Here is a 20,726-nt window from a genome sequence, read left to right on the forward strand (position 1 = left end):
TGGTTGGACGTTTCCATGTTCATTCCATATTCTCCCAAGCTCGCGTCACCAGCCGCCCTATATGCCTCAGGCAAATGATAGGCCTTGCCTCCCTCCCCAGGTCCCTCCTTGTAGGGCTCCAGCGGTGGCTCTAGATTACCCAACTTGCCATCAGCTTTGAACACGGGCCGCTGGAGAAGATAAAATTGACGATAATATAGGTTATGTTTATTTTAGACATCCAATGAAGTGACATTACCGTTATATGCTTTTCGGATACTTAATTGTTGACTCTCATCCGACTCGAGATTCGCCTACTTTGCAGGCTTTACCTGGGTTTTCATCAGAAAGGAAAAAGCTCTATCTTAATCGGGCAGGGAATTGCGTTTCCCTATGGTCCCTCCAAATTACAATTTGAATTCGTTAGGCAAAATGCAAAATCAGTTAGGTTATGGTCTATGGTTAATTCACCAATTTACCACTAAACATTGAAGACGAGTGGCTGTTGGAACAGAAGATCGACCCAAGGCCATAAAAAATTGGAAATAGTATCTTAGGCCCCCAAATCAAACCGCCCTTGATACCTAATTTATCCTTGGGAAAGCGCAAAATTTGCACATATACTTAGGTACCTACGTAATCTTTCATTCAAAAAAGTGTTTATCTCAATTTGCTGAGCCTCATGTTAAGAAGCGCGGCAGCGCTCCGTTCGTCAAGTCAAAACAGTTTGACAGTCAATAATAAGGCTGATGAAAGTACTCACACTTCGAATGATGTATTTGTCAGGCTCACTGAGAGATTTCCTGTTCAGACTAGCTTCATACTGGAGTTGATTTGACTTGGAGAACAACAGATACAGGAGGGGAACTACGATAAACACACAGGCAGCGATTCGCACGATACGACCTCGTTTAAACTGCACTCGGCGCATTTTGGAGGACAGAACTACCATTCCGGGGAACTCTGGCTAAAGCTTCTGAAATTAGGAGAAAAATCCAAAATGAGGAAATACTTTGGGTATGAAAAGTTTCCGGAATGTGAAATCTGAAAGTCAAGAAAAAATGTGTTTCATCTTCTTCTACAATACAACCTCACGTTTTACTCTCTTACAAACCAAATAAGTAGTCAAATTAAAATTGTACCTTACCTAAAAATGGGTTCTATGGAGGTACCTACATTTATGTAAGTACCTACAAAGGTAAGTAAAAATTTGAGCTATGAAGTTACAAAAATTAAAAATGACATATTTTCATTCACTGAAGTATTATAGAAGATGGAAGAAAACCTCACCATAAGAAATACTGATGGAGAGTTCAAGTCCTTATCTCTTGCTCAGTTGGCAACTAGTGTCATACTAACCATTAATTTTATTAATTAATGTAACATTTATGTTTTCTCTCTTTCTTTAGGGAGATGGCACTGGGCTGATGAGCATATACGGAGGTGGCACTTTTGCAGATGAAAATTTTACACTGAAACATGATGCTCCAGGGCTGTTATCAATGGTAAGCTCTAAGCCAAATTGGTTTCTACAAACAAGAGAAGGCATCTTGAATAGTTCCTTGCCTAGAAAAATGTATAAAGATGCAAAAGTACACTACAGGCTTGGTGAACTTTGAACTTCAATTACATGAGCAAAAATATTGGACCCTCATCTCATAGTTGTTATACCACTTAGTAAAAAAAAACTACCTAATATTGTTTTTTCACCCTCTTATTTTCAGGCTAACAGTGGAAAGGACACAAATGGATGCCAATTTTTTATCACCTGTGCCCAATGCAATTTCTTGGATGGAAAACATGTAGTGTTTGGAAGAGTGCTTGATGGTCTTATAGTGATGAGGAAAATTGAGAATGTACCTACAGGACCTAACAATAAACCAAAAATTCCTGTGATCATATCTCAGTGTGGCCAAATGTAAAGAACTGTCTTCCCTTCCATGTAATTATTTGACAGTATCCTTTTACCCATCAAAAATTAATGTGAAAATCTCAGGAATGGTTATCAATTCATTTAATTACTTTTTTCATTCCGTATTTAATTAGGTACCTAGGTATAGAAAAAAATTGTACTAAATTAGGAGGTACAATGGTTCATAGGTTCAGTAATGTCGGACATTGACGCTCAGACGGTCTGTCAAACCGTCGGAAAGTGAGTGGCGAAAATCTTCAGACCCATGTCTCTAAGACAATCTAACAGACATCGGTCGAAATATTTTCCCGCCACACACGTTCTGACGGTCTGAGGGTGAGTGGCCGTCATAACAGAACCTTTGTAGTCCAAGGAAAATACCTGACTTAGTGAGGTGTTTTTTCTTGAAAGTGGACCTACCTCTTTTTATTATTTAATCGATGTTTATACTTTTCTACAGTAGGAAAGAATAAACAAGACGTAGCCAAGTATAAAGACGTTAATTTAGACGTGTGTAGGTAGTACCTACATACATTATACGCGTACCTACCTACTTTTTGGAATGGTGTCATCAAACATTTTAGCAATTTAGCCACAATATGCAATGATGCCGTGAGGCCAAACCGGTCCGGTAAAAAAGTAGGCAAGTGAAGTACCTATCGTACTTGTAAAGTTACAGACCTACTATTCCCTACACTCATAAACTCAAGTACTGAAAATAATAGTTAAGATGTAAGTGCATACCTACTTCATACTTCAGGTACCTACCTACCTACCTACCTACAGTAGGAAAGAATAAACAAGACGTAGCCAAGTATAAAGACGTTAATTTAGACGTGTGTAGGTAGTACCTTTTCAAACAAATATCTTAAAAATAAGATGTGTGTAGGTAGTAGGTACTCAAACAAGAAATGACGAGACCAATATGTTAATTAGGATGTTATTATTGCACATTGTCACCTTACACTTCTCTAGAAGCCACAAGACATCCTTGACAGTTGCCTATCTCATAAATAATAAACTAAACAGTGTTATATATATGTAGATATTTTATACCTTAGGCCCGGTGCACAAGGAACGAAATGTGTCCTAAAGGTACCTACACACTTACGTCAGTAGGCGTCCACAAAGGAGAACCGACCATCGAGCATATCGTAGTCCCGGCCCAAGGCAAAATAAACAAACCATGCTAATAGAAGCGTCCTCAACGGAGCCTTGACCATAGGTCCGGCCTCGCAGAAAATCAAGAAGTCGAGCCCAGTATTTTTTCCTGTGATGGTCGATGGTTTTCAGTACACAATATTTGCCCAAATTAGAGGTCTTATAACAAACGACATTTGCTCAAATATGACGTTCAAGCGAAAGGATCTGTCGAAAGACACCAGAATGGAAGACCATCTGTCGAAAGACCAGGTTGTTAGACCAAGTTGGGATACATGTAATGACGTGTGTACCGAGCTTTATTTATGTAGGAGGTAGAAATAAATTTTCCTAATGATGACTACAGATTGATGTAGGGAGGGGCAAATTTTTATAATGATGACTACAGAATCTACAGATGAACTTGTAAATAAACAAGGTTCTAGGTACCTACCTACAATACTTGGAATTGAATCTCATTTAGCCACATAGGTAATGTAAATACTACCTACTTATATTAGCAATGAGCTATATTGATAAAGGAGTGCCCTCTGAACAAAGCATTAGTATATTAAAAACAGTTCCTAGAAATAATGGACTTGTTTGGTCAGCACTTCTGAGATTTCATTGGTCATGAAACAAACAAACATTACCCATGGGTAGTTATAATATGATATACCTATGTAGATGGGTATTGAATACATCTTACTAGGCGTTCATACTGGCGCATATAACCCAGATTTGACCATAGCGATCAGCTTAACTCCATACACAAAACACCCACTCAGAGGCTTAGTTGTAAGGGCAAACAGCCCTAAAGGATGGGTCGAGCTTCTACGAGTCTGGCCATAGCGAAAATAAAACCATGTTTAATTAATACAGACTACCATAATGAAGTTCCCAGCTAGACAGAAGTATACAGATCAGGTGTGGCGTTATTTTGGCAACAAAATTTAGCTTAAAGGCAAATGAAATTGAAGTTGAACTTTATGAAAGAATTTACCTTAAGGGCAAATCAAATTGAACTTTAACTTTATGAAATGATTTAGCTTAAAGGCAAATGAAATTGAAGTCTGAAAAGCTTTAATGAACTTCTAATTGCAAAGAAATTGAAGTTGAACTTTATGAAAGAATTTACCTTAAGGGCAAATGAAATTGAACTTTAACTTTATGAAATGATTTAGCTTAAAGGCAAATGAAATTGAAGTCTGAAAAGCTTTAATGAACTTCTAATTGCAAAATTAATCCGCCATACACACAATATCTGTGGCCTATTTTACGTGATCACATGAGTAGTCCATTACATGAGGCACTGGTAACACTGGTTTATGGTTATGGTCAAAACGCGCCTTTGTGCATCTGACAGATATAAACTGTAGTTTACATCGGTCACAGAAGGGTTAAGGTGTCTCGGAGATATCTCGAGATCATCCAATTCATTTCGAACTAAATACCTATTTGCCTGTGGGCAGGTAAGAGATTCATATTGTTTACATAGGTATACAGGAAACCAGGTCGTCTAATTAGTTCTCAACAATAATAATGAATGAGTCACCACTCTTACACGACGGATCTTGATTGGTTTATTTATTATGTTTATTCAATTGCTTCACTGGCGTAATTTGGCGTACATCCTATATCCCACGTTCGCAGCCCCCGCGGTGTCCCCGGCATTTAAGAGCTCGCAGGGGCAGTTGGGGGCCCCTGAAGAGCATCCGCCTTTTCTCATTGGTATTGACCCAGAAGATCCGTAAACGAAACCTTGAGGGGGCCCCGAAGAAGTACACATGATACGTCACTGAGTTGTTTCGTTTATTTCCTCTTCTTCAGGTCCCTCTCCTATCGGAGGTTAGAAATCATGATGGTAATCTCGTCTTTGTTTCTTGCAATCCTCATTAATTCTTCTTGATCAGCACACCCATACCAGTGTCTCAGATTACTCCCCCATGATTATCTTCTTCTGCCTCTGCTTCGTCTTTCTTCCATCTTTCCTTCCAGTATCACATTCACAGCAACTTGTACTTTATTTCCTCAGGAACGGCCAAAGTTGGACCCGAGGAGCTGAAGCCAGCCCTGAGCATGTGCACCCATTTGGTGTACGGGTTCGCTGGGATTTCGGACAGCGGCGACTACCACATAAAGTCCCTGGATAAGGAATTGGACACGGACAAGAACAAAGGCAAAGAGCTGTTCAAACAGATAACGGCGCTGAAAGCTTTCCAACCCAACCTGAACATTATGCTGAGTGTGGGAGGATTTGAAGATGATGATGACAAGGAGAAGTATTTGGAAGTGGTAAGTGACTTTGAGATTCGAGATTAATTAGGCACACTTGATGAAAAATGACAAATGAAAAACCCTAACCAGCCTAGCTAGCTGATAGTTTCAAAGGGTTCTCTCTGCCTGAAAAGAACAAGCACAAGTCATCATGGTGTTTGACTGCGGTTAAGGACGAGCCGATTGAACATGGCGAGAGACCATCACCCTGGTGTATGGCTGATGTAAAAGGTATTTCCTCTATTTTGTCATCACCTTTCGGCTATAGCTAAACTCTTCCATTAGAATGGAAAATAAAAATTGAATTTTCGACCTATTACAGTTATTTTTTCGGAGTTCTGACCTCAGATTTGGATTTTTCCCAACTTTTTACATGGGAATCGAACATTCATTTATAATTTTTACCCATTTGCAACTGCTCCATTTCGCTAAAAACTTTCAAGTGATGCAACGCGTTGACATCTCGTTACTCTTAAACAATCACAGCGTTCTGACATATCAAATTAAATCGCAATGCATCTCCAATTCTCCATTTGCCCATATACTTTGTAGTGACATATTCAAGTACCTATAATCTTTATCCTCGTATATTTAATTTTCTCAGAAAAAAATATACCAATAAAAAAAGTACCAATAATGACTTGTGCAGTCAATTTTTTTACGTTGCCATTTTTAAGATGAACACATGTCGAGATAGCGTTTACAATAGGGTTTGATAGAGTACTCTTGCTTATACTGACTACTGTGCAGATAGCGAAGTTACCTCCTGTTATCACGAGATACTCGGCGTAGTAAATGTGCGATAAAAACGTACAGATAAAAGCAGGTGATAGAAAACTGCTGGCTATGAGTACACACGTGGTTTGTACGAAGTTTATCTTCCAGGAGATTTTCATTATTGTTTTAAATTAGATAAACCTACCCCTAAGCGAACTATGAGGCCACTTTTCCTAGGATTTAGGGGAGAAGGGGGGGGGGGGGGACTAGTGGTTCTAGGTAATAACTATGGCAAAGTCCATTTCCTAAGGACAGGGCGATTTCACCTTTGAAGGACTTGAAAAAGAAAGCAAGAAATAATAACAATAAAAAAAATCTGGTGTGAACATCACACGACTTTCTATTACATTTGCGGAATACGTATTTGAAAAAAAAAAAAATTTACAGCGTACTTCCTGTTACAAAAATATGAGTGTTCTTTTATGAGACGAGTTTTAGGCTGTATGACTACAGGATATAAGTACAGTGAATAATACAATTCACGAGAGAGTGTTTAACTTATAGGAGTAGGAGTACCTACTATTTTTCCAACTTGGGTCTGTTCACATATAGGACTAACAAGTCCCTATACTCCAGCAGTCTATACAAGGCCTAGTATATTTCATGGGGAAAGTAACACATTTCATTACAAGCATTCTATTACAAAAGACCTTGCTTAACTTAATTTAATGCTTTCCTTTTGTAGTGCTTTATTTAAACTGTCAGCACAGAACAAGATGCTAACAGTGTAATAGAGCACTTTTTCTAGAACACAATATGCAACTATTGGTTATTTATGACATCCTAACATCTCCTGCCTTCTTTTAAACATGGGCGATACAAATCAGAACCCAGTGTGAACATCACACGACTTTCCTTAATCCTATTGAATTATACCGCGAAAAAGCGGTCAAAATACCGCTAACCGTAGCACCGATCTTAACCAAAAGTTCAATGTTGCATTCTTGTCATATTTGAGGGTTTCATACCAAATTTCAAGTTTCTAGCTCTTACTGTTCTCGAGATATTTCACAAGTATTTCGCAAACACAATGTCAACTGTGGTTCCACTTGTGTTTTGATACAAAAAATGTCGTAGAAGGTAGAAGTAACATTGTTGTGGTATTTGTTTTCCTCCCTTTTCCCTTTATCTCAGGGCCGTAAACATCCTAACGGAGCCCCAGCCCTGGGGCTAACGCTAACAATGAACCCGTCCTTGTTTTTTTTTTTTTTTTTTTTTTTTTTTTTTTTTAAAAAAAAAAGTGGACACCTGGACTGAAATTAGGAAAAATCATCCCTAAAGGGATTTAGCTGAAAAATACCTTCAGAAGAGGGAATAATCGTGGATATCTCAGCTCAAACTCCCCAAGTATGACTCAATGACTCAACTATAACACTGTATATTCCGCTCGTAATGTATGTAGAGACACGTAACTGAACTTTGAACTGTCAGTGACTCGAGAGAGTAGACTGAAATTAGGAAAAATCATCCCTAAAGGGGATTTAGCTGAAAAATACCTTCAGAAGAGGGAATAATCGTGGATATCTCAGCTCAAACTCCCCAAGCTCCCCTCAGCTCAAACTCCCCATGACTCAACTATAACACTGTATATTCCGCTCGTAATGTATGTAGAGACACGTAACTGAACTTTGAACTGTCAGTGACTCGAGAGAGTCTGTCTGCTCATCGCGTCAAGTTCACCAGCACGATCTTGAATCTCGTCTTGGCCTGGGACAAGTCGTAGCACATTGTGAACCTTCAGCACCGTGCTTACATTATTTAGAACTCTGAGAAATTCTGCCATAACAATAGAAATACCCTACAGCTCTTGACGACACTGTTGAAAAAATTTGGCCTGACCGACGGACCTTTTCAGACGTACCTGTGAGGTCTACCTGATAGTGTGTGTACTCATCAGGTGTCAGATACCTGATCAGGTGTACCTGTCAGGTCTGCCTGATAGTGAGTGGCTGGCCTTGCATTATTTAGTCTGAGAAATTCCGCCATAATAATAGAAATACCCTCTAGCTCTTGACGACACAGTTGGTAGAGATATAATGACTGGAGATATTTGCCTGGTAAGTTAAGAAATTCGAACATCTTCAGGTCAAAAGTCAATGCTCCCGCTCGACCACAGTAACACAGAGACGGACTCTCTTGATCCAAAATCTTCAGCTACTTGAACTAACAGACTTAAACCCTTGATTTGATTCTGAAATCACTTGTGAGAGAAAAATTTCATACGAAATTATCATGAGATCAAACAAAAAAATCTACTTTTTTGGTCAAACCCAACTCTTGAAGTCATACCGGTGGAATCTGAATTAAGTTACGGAAAACTCCAGATTCCAATGTGGACACCTAGACTGAAATCTTTGAAAGTCGTATAATTGTATTGAATAAATTTCGTGTAAAGCGGAGTTAAGGTGCCTTTTTCATCGATGCACTAGAAAGAAATGGCATGATGCACTAGAAAGAAATATAATATTGAGAAGAGAGAGAGAGAGAGAGAGAGAAAAAATCTTTGTGTACTTTGGTACTGAGATTATGTTACGCTCATATTGGTTTACTCTTGACGCTCGCAAAGCGACTGTTTTGCTTGGTAACGGGCTTGAAAAGTACGAATTCGTTTTGCATTGCAAAGTTGAAAAAAAAAAAAAAAAAAAAAAAAAGGCTTAGAACAAGAGAAGTTCAAAGACGTATCGGTTTGTCCACACATAGTCGACCGGCATCGGTTGATGTTGTTGACTGAACCGTCCACACTGCCTCGACAACATAGATTCACCTCGTTGATCGACGGCCAGACTATGTGAACACACCTTAACACTCAACTTAAAGTAGTTGGGAGGAATAGATCAGTTGCGCTTACTTGGGTGATATTTCAAAGTCATAGAGCAGGAAAAATGAGGACCAACGGAATTTTTCTTTTTCTTCTACGACTTCTAGATCCCGAGATAAATCGATTAAAAAAATGCCGGTAAATCGTGAACTTTGACGTCATGGCATACGCTCCCGTAGGCGATGACGTCACATCAAGTGTCCCGAGCAAAGCTCCCTCGCAGGCAACGCATTAATGTGCGCATACGTTTCTGCGCAGTTCTTTCTGCTCCTCCGCTAGCGCGCTTGCATAGTGGCGCTACCTAACGGACGAAAAAAAAAACAACTGCGTAAAGTCTGACTTCACACATATTTGAACTTTTTCATTAGAACGGAAAATAAAAATTGAATATTCGACCTTTTACAGTTATTTTTTCGGAGTTCTGACCTCAGATTTGGATTTTTCCCAACTTTTTACATGGGAATCGAACATTCATTTATAATTTTTACCCATTTGCAACTGCTCCATTGTGAGGTCTACCTGATAGTGTGTGTACTCATCAGGTGTCAGATACCTGATCAGGTGTACCTGTCAGGTCTGCCTGATAGTGAGTGGCTGGCCTTGCATTATTTAGTCTGAGAAATTCCGCCATAATAATAGAAATATCCTCTAGCTCTTGACGACACTGTTGGTAGAGATATAATGACTGGAGATATTTGCCTGGTAAGTTAAGAAATTCGAACATCTTCAGGTCAAAAGTCAATGCTCCCGCTCGACCACAGTAACACAGAGACGGACTCTCTTGATCCAAAATCTTCAGCTACTTGAACTAACAGACTTAAAATCATCAACATCTTGACCTGAAAATTTTCATCTCCTTAAAGCTTGCCACTCACGATGAGTTCTATCGCATGCGATGACCGAACAGTCCATCGCATGCGATAAAACTGATCGTGAGTGCCGCGCTTTACCACCAAAATCTTCAGCCGCTTGAACTCCCAAACTCAAAATCATCAACCTCTTAACCTTACAAATTTTCAGCTCCTTCGCACCAACACCTACTTGACCCCAAACTAACGTCCTTGATACTCGAGATAAATCATCACCCGATTGTCACCGTATGTCGCCAAGGTTAAGAACCACTGACCTATCCATCACATGTCACCATCACTCATTACGTCCCTATGGTACGTCACACCCATTACGAGCTGTTTCATCAACTTGCGTGATGATTGGAAAGAAAAATTTGCCAAGCTCCGTGACCAAGTGGTTAATAACACTGACCGAGTGGTTAATAACACTGACCGATTGACTCTTCAACCGGAGGTTGCGGGTTCCGGTGTACAGACAGACCAAATAAATTACCAAATTGGCAAAATTCCCTCACCTAAGGACAGTAGCCACTCATTTTCAGACCGTCCGACAGACCTGGGAAGCTTTTCCGCCACACACGTTCCGCCTCAGATGGTCTGAACGTGTGTGCTGGGCATAATGCTTTTCCTCGTGCTTTTCGTTTACAATCTCTCCCACTAGACCCTGTATTCCTGTTAGCACTCACCACACTGACGTGGTCCAATTAAATCCACATTGACGTGTGAACACATTTCTAAGCCACACCGCTCATACAGGGTCACGCCGGGCCTCTGGCATTCGGAAAGGGCAAAGGTCAATGTAAAAGTTAGAATACCAGGGTCCAACAGTACACAATAGTGCTTATTTTTACCAGACTGGAATAAGAGCACTAACTCGAAATAAAAAAAAAAAAAAAAAAAAAAAAAAAAAATAAAAATTTCAAGGCCTAGTATATTTCATGGGGAAAGTAACACATTTCATTACAAGCATTCTATTACAAAAGACCTTGCTTAACTTAATTTAATGCTTTCCTTTTGTAGTGCTTTATTTAAACTGTCAGCACAGAACAAGATGCTAACAGTGTAATAGAGCACTTTTTCTAGAACACAATATGCAACTATTGGTTATTTATGACATCCTAACATCTCCTGCCTTCTTTTAAACATGGGCGATACAAATCAGAACCCAGTGTGAACATCACACGACTTTCCTTATCCTATTGAATTATACCGCAAAAAAGCGGTCAAAATACTAAATTTAAGATATTGGTAGAAAAGTGTTTATTTCAAAGTTTTGACACTTTAACCATTCCTTTGTTTTATATTTAAGAATTAGAGGTCGATCTTTCAGCATTTTTAGTTCTAAAGGTATAGTTCTTATTGGTTATTTATGACATCCTAACATCTCCTGTCTTCTTTTATGGGCGATACAAATCAGAACCCAGTGTGAACATCACACGACTTTCCTTATCCTATTGAATTATACCGCAAAAAAGCGGTCAAAATACCGCTAACCGTTGCGCCGATCTTAACCAAAAGTTCAATGTTGCATTCTTGTCATATTTGAGGGTTTCATACCAAATTTCAAGTTTCTAGCTCTTACTGTTCTCGAGATATTTCGTTCACAAACACACGGATGGCTGAAACTTTGGATTTAAGCTCTGGGGACCTCAAAACCTGTTTTGGCACTAAAAACTAACCATCGAAAATGTTGACCAACTACACTACTTTCTTCATTATAGGATAAGGAAAGTAATAGTATAACAAGGTAGGTGACAATTGATATCACGAGTAATACAAGTACAATCGCAACATTCGTGAGTTGTGGAAAAGTAGAAATGAGGATAAGGGTGAGACACAAATGGGTTAATGAAAATGGACTCTGAAAAGAGGCTGCACATTTTTCCTTCTATTTACATTATCCTCATCTCGTCTACCTCCGTGAGAAGAAATGGGTTAATACGTATGTTTTTGAAGACGTTAATCAAGGGTAAATTACACTGCGCATCTCTAGGACAGGACCTTTTGAGATGATCGCTCCTAGAAATGGGACTTGGGATCTTCGATTCGTAATTTCGTAAACAAAAATTATTTTGTTGATTTGTCTAAATTATCTGCGGAAAGCAAAAGTTTTCAGAAGTTCATCAAGAAAGTCTATAAAATTTAAATTAACTTTAAATAATTTCAAGAAGAAAATGATTTTTGTCGACCTCCTTGGAATCTTCGATTCGTAATTTCGTAAACAAAATTTTTTGTTGATTTGTCTAAATTATCTGCGGAAAGGAAAAGTTTTCAGAAGTTCATCAAGAAAGTCTATAAAATTTAAATTAACTTTAAATAATTTCAAGAAGAAAATGATTTTTGTCGACCTCTAGATATTCGGTTATTTTATTATGTATCCACGTCTTTCAGTTTCACAAAATCGCGAAATTACTAGAGTGCTTACATATCAGGATATCAACAGTTAACTTATCATTCTCCAATGGATGTCAAATCAATAATTGGCTTTGAGAATGAACATCTCTTGAAGTTTCCTATCTGATTTCACCCATTCTTATTTGTGATGTAAACTCCATAAAATTATTTTCCAATCAAGTTGAGCCGTATTTTCGTTTTGCAATTTCGTTTCTTCTGAATTTCGTTTCCCCCCTTTTGGCGTAATGCATGTACTAAACCATGGGAAAAAGAGGGGACACGAGCTTCAGTAGAGGGGAAATTCCGAAGGGAAAATAAAACTTTGGTACAAATGAGACCTGTATAGACTACGAAAAGATTTTTTAATAAATAGTGATTATTTCAAGATATTATTAAAAATTTTAACATTGTCTGGCTGGGGGAGTTTAAACAGAGAGCATACCTAAATTTCCCTTGCTAAAGAAATAGCAAAGGTTGAGTGCGAAGGGCATCCACTCCCCATTTCAAGATATTATTAAAATTTTAACATTCCTGGCTGGGGGAGTTTAAACAGAGAGCATACCTAAATTTCCCTTGCTAAAGAAATAGCAAAGGTTGAGTGCGAAGGGCATCCACTCCCATATGTCAGCCCAAAGCAATCACCCTAGTTAGGGCTGATTGAGGGGCTGACGAAAGGCGCCGACCCCGTCTGTACACAAGAAAAGGCGAAGAGAAAGAATATTGAAATTTTAACATTAAGAGTCTATAAGCTTTGTTAAAAAAACTATCAAATAGACAATGTTTGAGCAAAAGGCCTTCCTTTTGCTCGCATTCCTTCAGTCCACGCTAAAAATCTCTTACATATTCTTGAGAGTTCATTGCAACGGTCGTTACATTAATAAATTAGACTTATTAGACCTAACCTCTTCTGGGCTTTCAACATAGCAACGAGTGTCCATGATAAAGTAAGTCTAAAAATCTCTGCGAATTTTTCCGAGATTAATAGTCATAGCTCTTGACGACACTGTTGGTAGAGATATAATGACTGGAGATATTTGCCTGGTAAGTTAAGAAATTCGAACACCTTCAGGTCGAAAGTCAATGCTCCCGCTCGACCACAGTAACACAGAGACGGACTCTCTTGATCCAAAATCTTCAGCTACTTGAACTAACAGACTTAAAATCATCAACATCTTGACCTGAAAATTTTCATCTCCTTAAGCTTGCCACTCACGATGAGTTCTATCGCATGCGATGACCGATCAGTCCATCGCATGGGATAAAACTGATCGTGAGTGCCGCGCTTTACCACCAAAATCTTCAGCCGCTTGAACTCCCAAACTCAAAATCATCAACCTCTTGACCTAGCTTGCCACTCACGATGAGTTCTATCGCATGCGATGACCGAACAGTCCATCGCATGCGATAAAACTGATCGTGAGTGCCGCGCTTTACCACCAAAATCTTCAGCCGCTTGAACTCCCAAACTCAAAATCATCAACCTCTTGACCTATTAATAGTCTGCTGCGGTTCAAGCTTTTCCCATGAGCTCCCCCATACTTGAATCCCTTATCACTACCTCACTACTGATAAACAACACCTAGTGACGTACAGCAGTGATGTTAATAGTCTGCTGCGGTTTAAGCTTTTCCCATGAGCTCCCCCATACTTGAATCCCTTATCACTACCTCACTACTGATAAACAACACCTAGTGACGTACAGCAGTGATAGCTGCTTCCATTTTGTTCATTTACTTTGAGGATACTTGTAATGTAACCTTTACTTTGGGGGTTTCAGATGGTTGAAATTTTCCACTATACACTCACTGAGAGAGAAAAAAAAATGGTGACAGGGTGCCACAAGTTTCGGGTGGAAGAACTCTATTATTGTGTTACTTTCCCTGATTTAGGTTGTTGGAATGCTATATTATAGTGTCGAGCTTCCCGGTATAGAGTTCCATATCAGAATTCCGGAAGCCAGTAGTTTTTTCTCAGTGTACGTGTTTTTTGGCAACAAGGACCAAGTTGAGACTTTTGTGGATAAATTCGATGTATTTGTTTTTAATAACATCCTATTAACACATTCGGAGTTGGTGAGTTGTGAACACCGACCCCAAAAGGTTACCTGATTGCAAACAGACACAATGTTACAAATTGAGGCCTCTCTTCCAATGTGCGAGAAGACCCTACCTATCTCTAACCAAATGAGTTGTCTCTTTTGCAAAATGTTGAACAATGAAAGTAGTATGGGCGTACCTTCGTGATGTTGAATAATAGGGACGTTAATGAACGCCAAAAAATTCGAAATCTGAAAACACTATCTGATTCTTCTTGGTGAGTTGCGAACACCGACCCAAAAGGTTACCTGATTGCAAACAGACACAATGTTACAAATTGAGGCCTCTCTTCCAATATGCGAGACCCTACCTATCTCTAACCAAATGAGTTCTCTCTTTTGCAAAATGTTGAACAATGAAAGTATGGGCGTACCTTCGTGATGTTGAATAATAGGGACGTTAATGAACGCCAAAAAATTCGAAATCTGAAAACACTATCTGATTCTTCCTTATGTATTCGGAATTTTTACAGCGTGCTTCCTGTTACGAAAATATGAGTGTTCTTTTATGAGACGAGTTTTAGGCTGTATGACTACAGGATATAAGTACAGTGAATAATACAATTCACGAGAGTGTGTTTAACTTATAGGAGTACCTACTATTTTTCCAACTTGGGTCTGTTCACATATAGGACTAACAAGTCCCTATACTCCAGCAGTCTATACAAGGCCTAGCTATTCTATTCTATTCTAGTGATCTATTCTATTCTTTTATCTTTCTAGTCTGTTTTGTTGTCTGATCTTTCTGTTCCCTTTTCTCTGTTCTAGATGGGCCCGATGCCAAGGCACTCCTCGGTACTTTGGACTCTGCGTTTCTATTTTCCTATGCATTTTTCATGTTCATTAGGTAAGTTACTTAAAGTATTAAAACAGTGCAATAGTCCTAAACTAAAATGGACGCGGCACACAAGGGATCAAGACAAGACAAAAAGATACTTAAAGTATACTTAAATGCAGGCACTGATTGCCGAATTTACGATGCACTAGCGTATACCGTCTTGTGGTCCCTTTTTTGCAATTGTACATAATTCAATGCCCAATTCAAGAGTGGAATAAGACCGTCTGGTCTTGTCTTTTCCTTCTGGATAATACTTGAGAAATATTTATTTATTTTCTTGTACACAGAACAAAACAATGTATAGTACAACGTTCTAGAATATAAAAAAATGTGCTAATGAAAAAGATAAGCACATGTTCACACAAACCCATGAGCTAATTACAGCTTTAATCAAACTCTCATCAAATCCTCGAATACAAGTGTAAATCACAAGCTAATTGAGTAGCTGTTCAAGTTCACTACATAATTGACCGTCTCATCTATCTCAAGTGAAATGTCTTCTTTTCTAGATTTTACAAATAGATAACACCTCCTATCTCTTAGATATCCTATCACAATAACAGGTGTATCTAGCAGGGGATTAAATTATTACAACTCTTATCTTTTAATTATTTCTGCAAATTCCAAGCCATTTTATAATCTATTAAAATTGTTCCAAGGGTGTGATTTGTTAATCTATTAAATTTGTGCCAAGGGTATGTAATCTTTTAAAACACCGGGTGTAGATTTATATTTAAGTCTAAGCTATACACTATATTTGGCTGGTAAAGATTGTCTTGGGCAATAATTTCACCCTTTATGGTTGTAATAAATTCTTGTACACTCAATTTGAATTATACGAAGGCCCATCTGAGACTGCACGCGTATACGCGCGGATATCTAAGAGATAGGAGGTAATGGCTTTGAATTTGCAGAACTAATTAAAAGATAAGAGTGCAAAACCAAACCTATTGAAATGATATAGAAATAGAGTCTACGCTTCCAATGTGAGACAAGCCTTTAGAATTGGAAAAAGTAAACGCAAAATTTGCCCAACAAATCCTGGAGTTATTAAAAAACAATGTCTATCTTTTAGGGAATGCGTTCTCCAGACCTTTTGCTGGCTTTATTGTAACACTGAAGGATTTTCAGGTGACTTTAGATTTTCGTTATGTTTTTAAAGTAATTTTCCGTTATACCTCCATATCTTATTTGCTCTTCGTTTTTCTTCATGAATGTTTTATTTGCGTGTTGTTACCATGTAGGTACATCGCTTTCTATGTTTAGCTTTAGTTTAATTTTATGTGTAGCTTTTGTAGATCAGGATTTCTTAAATGCGTCACCTATTAGGTATCTAGTTCGTTTTGAAAGTATTTTTTGATCCCAATTAAGTGTATGAATTATTGTTTTTTTAGAAATTTGCTTTTGACTTGTTTACAATAAAAATTTAGATACCTATTTGAAGTTAGAATTTGTTTTAAAGGGTCCTTACGGAGACCCAATAGAGCTTAAACTAAATTTACCTACTGTGTCTACGTGTGAAGAACATTTTTGCCGAATTTCATCAGTAGAAAGCTAGAAAGTAGGTGACCCTGCAGGCGACAAGAAAGTTTAAGAAAGGTAAGGGTCATAAGATCCTGAGACGGTATTATTTTCCATGATTGATAATTTTTGGCGTGTTTTGTTCGCAGGTATTCGGAGGTATAGCTCAGACGACTGGTTGGCCTGGTGTTGTCACGGTGATGGGGCATTGGTTTGGTAAAGGCAAACGAGGTAAGATTTTATAAATATCTAACGGTAGAATAAGCATAGATAGGAGAATGGATAAAATGTATATTGTAAATCTAAAAAATAAATAAAGTCATATTCAAATCAAATCAAATAGTAAACTGAAGACCTTTTTCAGAAAGAAAGGCTGTTGCGGGGCTTCTAATGGCCGGGTCCAGAAAATGAGTTTAAACTTCATTTAAATAAAACTCTAGGGTTGAGCAATCTGATTGATTGATTTCATAAACTTCAGCCAATCAGATTGCTCAATCCAAGAGTTTAGTTAAACGGAGTTTAAAGTCACTGTCTGAACCGGGTCAATAAAGGCCCTATGAGGTCCAAAAATCAGTGAAATGTCCTTTACCAAGTGTCCAACAACTTGAACCAAATTTCTTCAAAAACGGACTAAGCATTCGAAAGTTATCGTAGAGCTAACAAATGGACAAACCAAATGCAAAGTCGTCGAATGAATTGAATTGAAATTTAGCTCTCGCTTCGTTCGATCAAAATCGTGGAAGGTACTCACTTGGCAAGGTTAATGTCGAAGGTATTCTCTACCACTTAACCTTAGAGTGCTATTCTCAATTACCTACCTGTTATATGGGCAGTTTGTTCTCAAATCAAATCTCAACAATACACTGTCGAAGGATGAATTTTCATGCCTCGGTTGGTATATTCTTAAATTGTATCTTTAGTTTAATTTTATGTGTAGCTTTTGTAGATCAGGATTTCTTAAATGCGTCACCTATTAGGTATCTAGTTCGTTTTGAAAGTATTTTTTGATCCCAATTAAGTGTATGAATTATTGTTTTTTTAGAAATTTGCTTTTGACTTGTTTACAATAAAAATTTAGATACCTATTTGAAGCTTGTGGTAATCAGAATATATTGAAGAAAATTTAGAGTAACGAGGCACACTGCTTTGCCATTATGTATTAGTTTGTAAATCTAGAAGACTCTCAGAGAAGTCATTTGTTTTTTCCTACATTTAATTTTATGTGTAGCTTTTGTAGATTAGGATTTCTTAAATGTGTCACCTATTAGGTATCTAGTTCGTTTTGAAAGTATTTTTTGATCCCAATTAAGTGTATGAATTATTGTTTTTTTAGAAGTCTGCTTTTGACTTGTTTACAATAGAAATTTAGATACCTATTTGAAGCTTGTGGTAATCAGAATATATTAAAGAAAAATTAGAGTAACGAGGCACACTGCTTTGCCATTATGTATTAGTTTGTAAATCTAGAAGACTCTCAGAGAAGTCATTTGTTTTTTCCTACAAGGTTGAATACACTACCTAGTAATGTGCTTTTTTAACGTCCGTGTATTATTTTGTTTTCCGATATTATTTTGTCGCAAGTTTAATCTATTATAAAAATTGAGAGAAGTGTCTAGAATTGTAGATGTTAGTTTTTGTCTTTTGGGTCTTTCCCATTGTTATCGACTTATTTTATTTTTTAAAAAAATCAAAAGAGGAAGAAAGTTTTTCTTACAAAAGCTATGAAGGGTTGGCATTATTTGGGTGTCAATTGCCTTGAACTACAAGTTCTTGGTATCCATCAGTGTGTTCAAATACCAACAATGATAAGGAAAAGCTTTTGATAAAAACCCAACGTATAAGATCTTTTAACCAAAGACTTTTTAAACATTTTTCCTTGTATATTGTTTAGTTTCGTCATTAATGGTATTGATAGTCTATTCATTACTTTAACCTGTAAAAGAAATATGGGTACCTTTCATTGCTGTTTGATTGACATACCCTATTGTAGTCAGTTCAGAGGGTTTTAATGTTGAATAGGTTAAGGAATTCTCTTGTCTGTTTAGCTGTAGCTAGGACAGCAAAGATACATTATTCAGATATATGGTGGAATACCATTAAATCCTCCCTTTTTACTTTCCTTATCCCATAGGAAGGAAAGTAATATAATCGAGTAATATTTTTAGAACTGTCACTGAGATGGTTTTAATATTCAACGTTGGGTAACTTACGAGTAAAATAGAATATATCCTGTTTATCCTACCAGAATGAGAAAAGTCTTTTACTCCCGCAGTCTAACTATGCGAATTTATGCAATATACCTATTTTCATAAATATATTAATTTTTATCGAACGTCAATAGTTCGAAATACCGCCCGACCTATATTAACACGAAACAGATTTTCATGGATTTTCATTTTAATAAACTTTCTTTCAATATTTTCAGGTGTCATCTTTGGAATCTGGAACTCGCACACTTCCATAGGAAACATCATGGGAGCGGTCATTGCTAGTCATTATCTTGCCACGGATTGGTCGCTGTCGTTCATAGTTCCTGGTATCATCATTAGTTTTAATAAACTTTCTTTCAATATTTTCAGGTGTCATCTTTGGAATCTGGAACTCGCACACTTCAATAGGAAACATCATGGGAGCGGTCATTGCTAGTCATTATCTTGCCACGGATTGGTCGCTGTCGTTCATAGTTCCTGGTATCATCATTATGGTGTCTGGCGTAGTCATGTTCCTCTTCCTGCCAGAGTATCCGTCAGATGTGGGTTGCACCACACCCAAGAAGTCAAACGGCGGAGTCACTCCGAATATCAAGTGTCCCACACAGCCTAGGGTGAGCGAAATTATCAAATCATTAATTAAAAATGAGGGATCCTACGTTTTTACACTGGTAACTGGTCACTAATCTAAGATCTACTTGATTATTCTCACGAGGCTGAGTGCATCCCGAACTCCAAGCACAGGGCGGAAAAAAAATCGATTCCCGGAGGCGAGTGTGATACCCACTAGGCCACGGAGGCTACATAAAAAATTATTATTATAATATTATACAATGGGTCTTCAGTCGATGTAGGTACCTACTTGTACCCAGGAAAATACTTGATTAAAATGAACACCTTTGAGGCTGAGTGCTCAAGATTAAAATTGTACAAGATTAAATTTGAACATCTAAAAGATAAACGTAATCTAAAAACTAAAACGTACTCATGATCGCAAATTTGTCTCTTTGATTTTCAGGATAAAGTGAAGATACGGAGTGAAGGAAGTCCTATCCTGTCGAATCCAGAGAACCAGGAGAAACCTGCCATAGGATTAACATCTAAAAGATAAACGTAATCTACTTAAAAGCTAAAACGTACTCATGATCGCAAATTTGTCCGTTTGATTTTCAGGATAAAGTGAAGATACGGAGTGAAGGAAGTCCTATCCTGTCGAATCCAGAGAACCAGGAGAAACCTGCCATAGGATTCATTGGCGCTTTGAAAATTCCCGTAAGTTGTCTTTTGAATTTTTTGATCGTTACCAAGCTGTCAAGGGTTAAAATAACCTAGTTAAATAAATTTAAGCAATTTTCTTTCAGCCTGTTGGTGTATTTACATAGGACTTTTTGAAGAACTTATGAAGATAGTTTTACAATAGACATTATTTTGTTTTGTTTCCAGGGAGTGCTGGAGTTTTCATTTTGCCTGTTCTTCGCCAAGTTAGTCAACTATACCTTCCTGTATTGGTTACCAAGCTGTCAAGGGTTAAAATAACCTAGTTAAATAAATTTAAGCAATTTCTTTCAGCCTGTTGGTGTATTTACATAGGACTTTTTGAAGAACTTATGAAGATAGTTTTACAATAGACAATATTTTGTTTTGTTTCCAGGGAGTGCTGGAGTTTTCATTTTGCCTGTTCTTCGCCAAGTTAGTCAACTATACCTTCCTGTATTGGTTACCAGGCTACATCAAGTATTCCAGTAAGTACATAAACTGAACAGTACTTTAACTTTAATAGACTAAGTACTTGGTTTTTTAATTCTACGAACTTCACGGGTTTTTATTATTATTATTTCAAGAGGTTTGATAGAGGGAACTGTAACTGCTAAGGTCTTATCGTCCCGAAAGGGAATTGAGAAGGAAGACAAGAAT

General features: G+C 37.7%; 3 protein-coding genes across 4 annotated transcripts in view; all 3 read left to right on the forward strand.

Moving 5' to 3' along the window:
- LOC103509525 (peptidyl-prolyl cis-trans isomerase H) overlaps nt 1-2,264 on the forward strand; it is a 3,946-nt gene extending 1,682 nt beyond the window's left edge. Inside the window, exons 3-4 of the mRNA XM_008474148.2 lie at nt 1,389-1,484; nt 1,704-2,264. Of these exons, the coding sequence (XP_008472370.1) occupies nt 1,389-1,484; nt 1,704-1,901 (294 nt within the window). The 3' untranslated portion in view covers nt 1,902-2,264. The remainder of the gene's footprint in view (nt 1-1,388; nt 1,485-1,703) is intronic.
- The window catches only part of LOC103509529 (glucose-6-phosphate exchanger SLC37A2-like), a 42,911-nt gene extending 27,761 nt beyond the window's left edge, over nt 1-15,150 (forward strand). The window contains exon 4 of the mRNA XM_026823836.1: nt 15,012-15,150. Within this exon, the coding sequence (XP_026679637.1) occupies nt 15,012-15,094 (83 nt within the window). The 3' untranslated portion in view covers nt 15,095-15,150. The remainder of the gene's footprint in view (nt 1-15,011) is intronic.
- A 1,537-nt stretch (nt 15,151-16,687) lies between these two features.
- LOC113467586 (glucose-6-phosphate exchanger SLC37A2-like) lies at nt 16,688-20,586 on the forward strand. 2 transcript variants are annotated; one of them, XM_026823835.1, is made up of 5 exons: nt 16,688-16,833; nt 19,028-19,101; nt 19,256-19,426; nt 19,986-20,084; nt 20,464-20,586. In XM_026823835.1, the coding sequence occupies exons 1-5, from the start codon at nt 16,803-16,805 to the stop codon at nt 20,569-20,571; spliced, it is 483 nt and encodes a 160-aa protein (XP_026679636.1). In that variant the 5' UTR covers nt 16,688-16,802; the 3' UTR covers nt 20,572-20,586. The 2 variants fall into 2 exon arrangements, with proteins under 2 accessions (XP_026679636.1, XP_026679635.1); XM_026823834.1 differs by lacking the exon at nt 19,028-19,101 and having other exon boundaries at nt 16,701-16,833; nt 19,182-19,426.
- Nucleotides 20,587-20,726: the final 140 nt, after the last annotated feature.

The sequence above is a fragment of the Diaphorina citri genome, unplaced genomic scaffold (genome assembly GCF_000475195.1).
Source record: "Diaphorina citri unplaced genomic scaffold, Diaci psyllid genome assembly version 1.1 scaffold507, whole genome shotgun sequence".
NCBI classification, from domain to species: domain Eukaryota; kingdom Metazoa; phylum Arthropoda; class Insecta; order Hemiptera; family Psyllidae; genus Diaphorina; species Diaphorina citri.

Bases quoted from the DNA above. Each gene is read 5' to 3' on its own strand.
- LOC113467586 (XM_026823835.1), top strand. From the start codon at position 16,803: ATGGGGCATTGGTTTGGTAAAGGCAAACGAG. The intron at 16,834-19,027 runs GTAAGATTTTAT...CAATATTTTCAG, and splicing joins GTTTGGTAAAGGCAAACGAG to GTGTCATCTTTGGAATCTGG. The intron at 19,427-19,985 runs GTGAGCGAAATT...TTTGATTTTCAG, and splicing joins AGTGTCCCACACAGCCTAGG to GATAAAGTGAAGATACGGAG.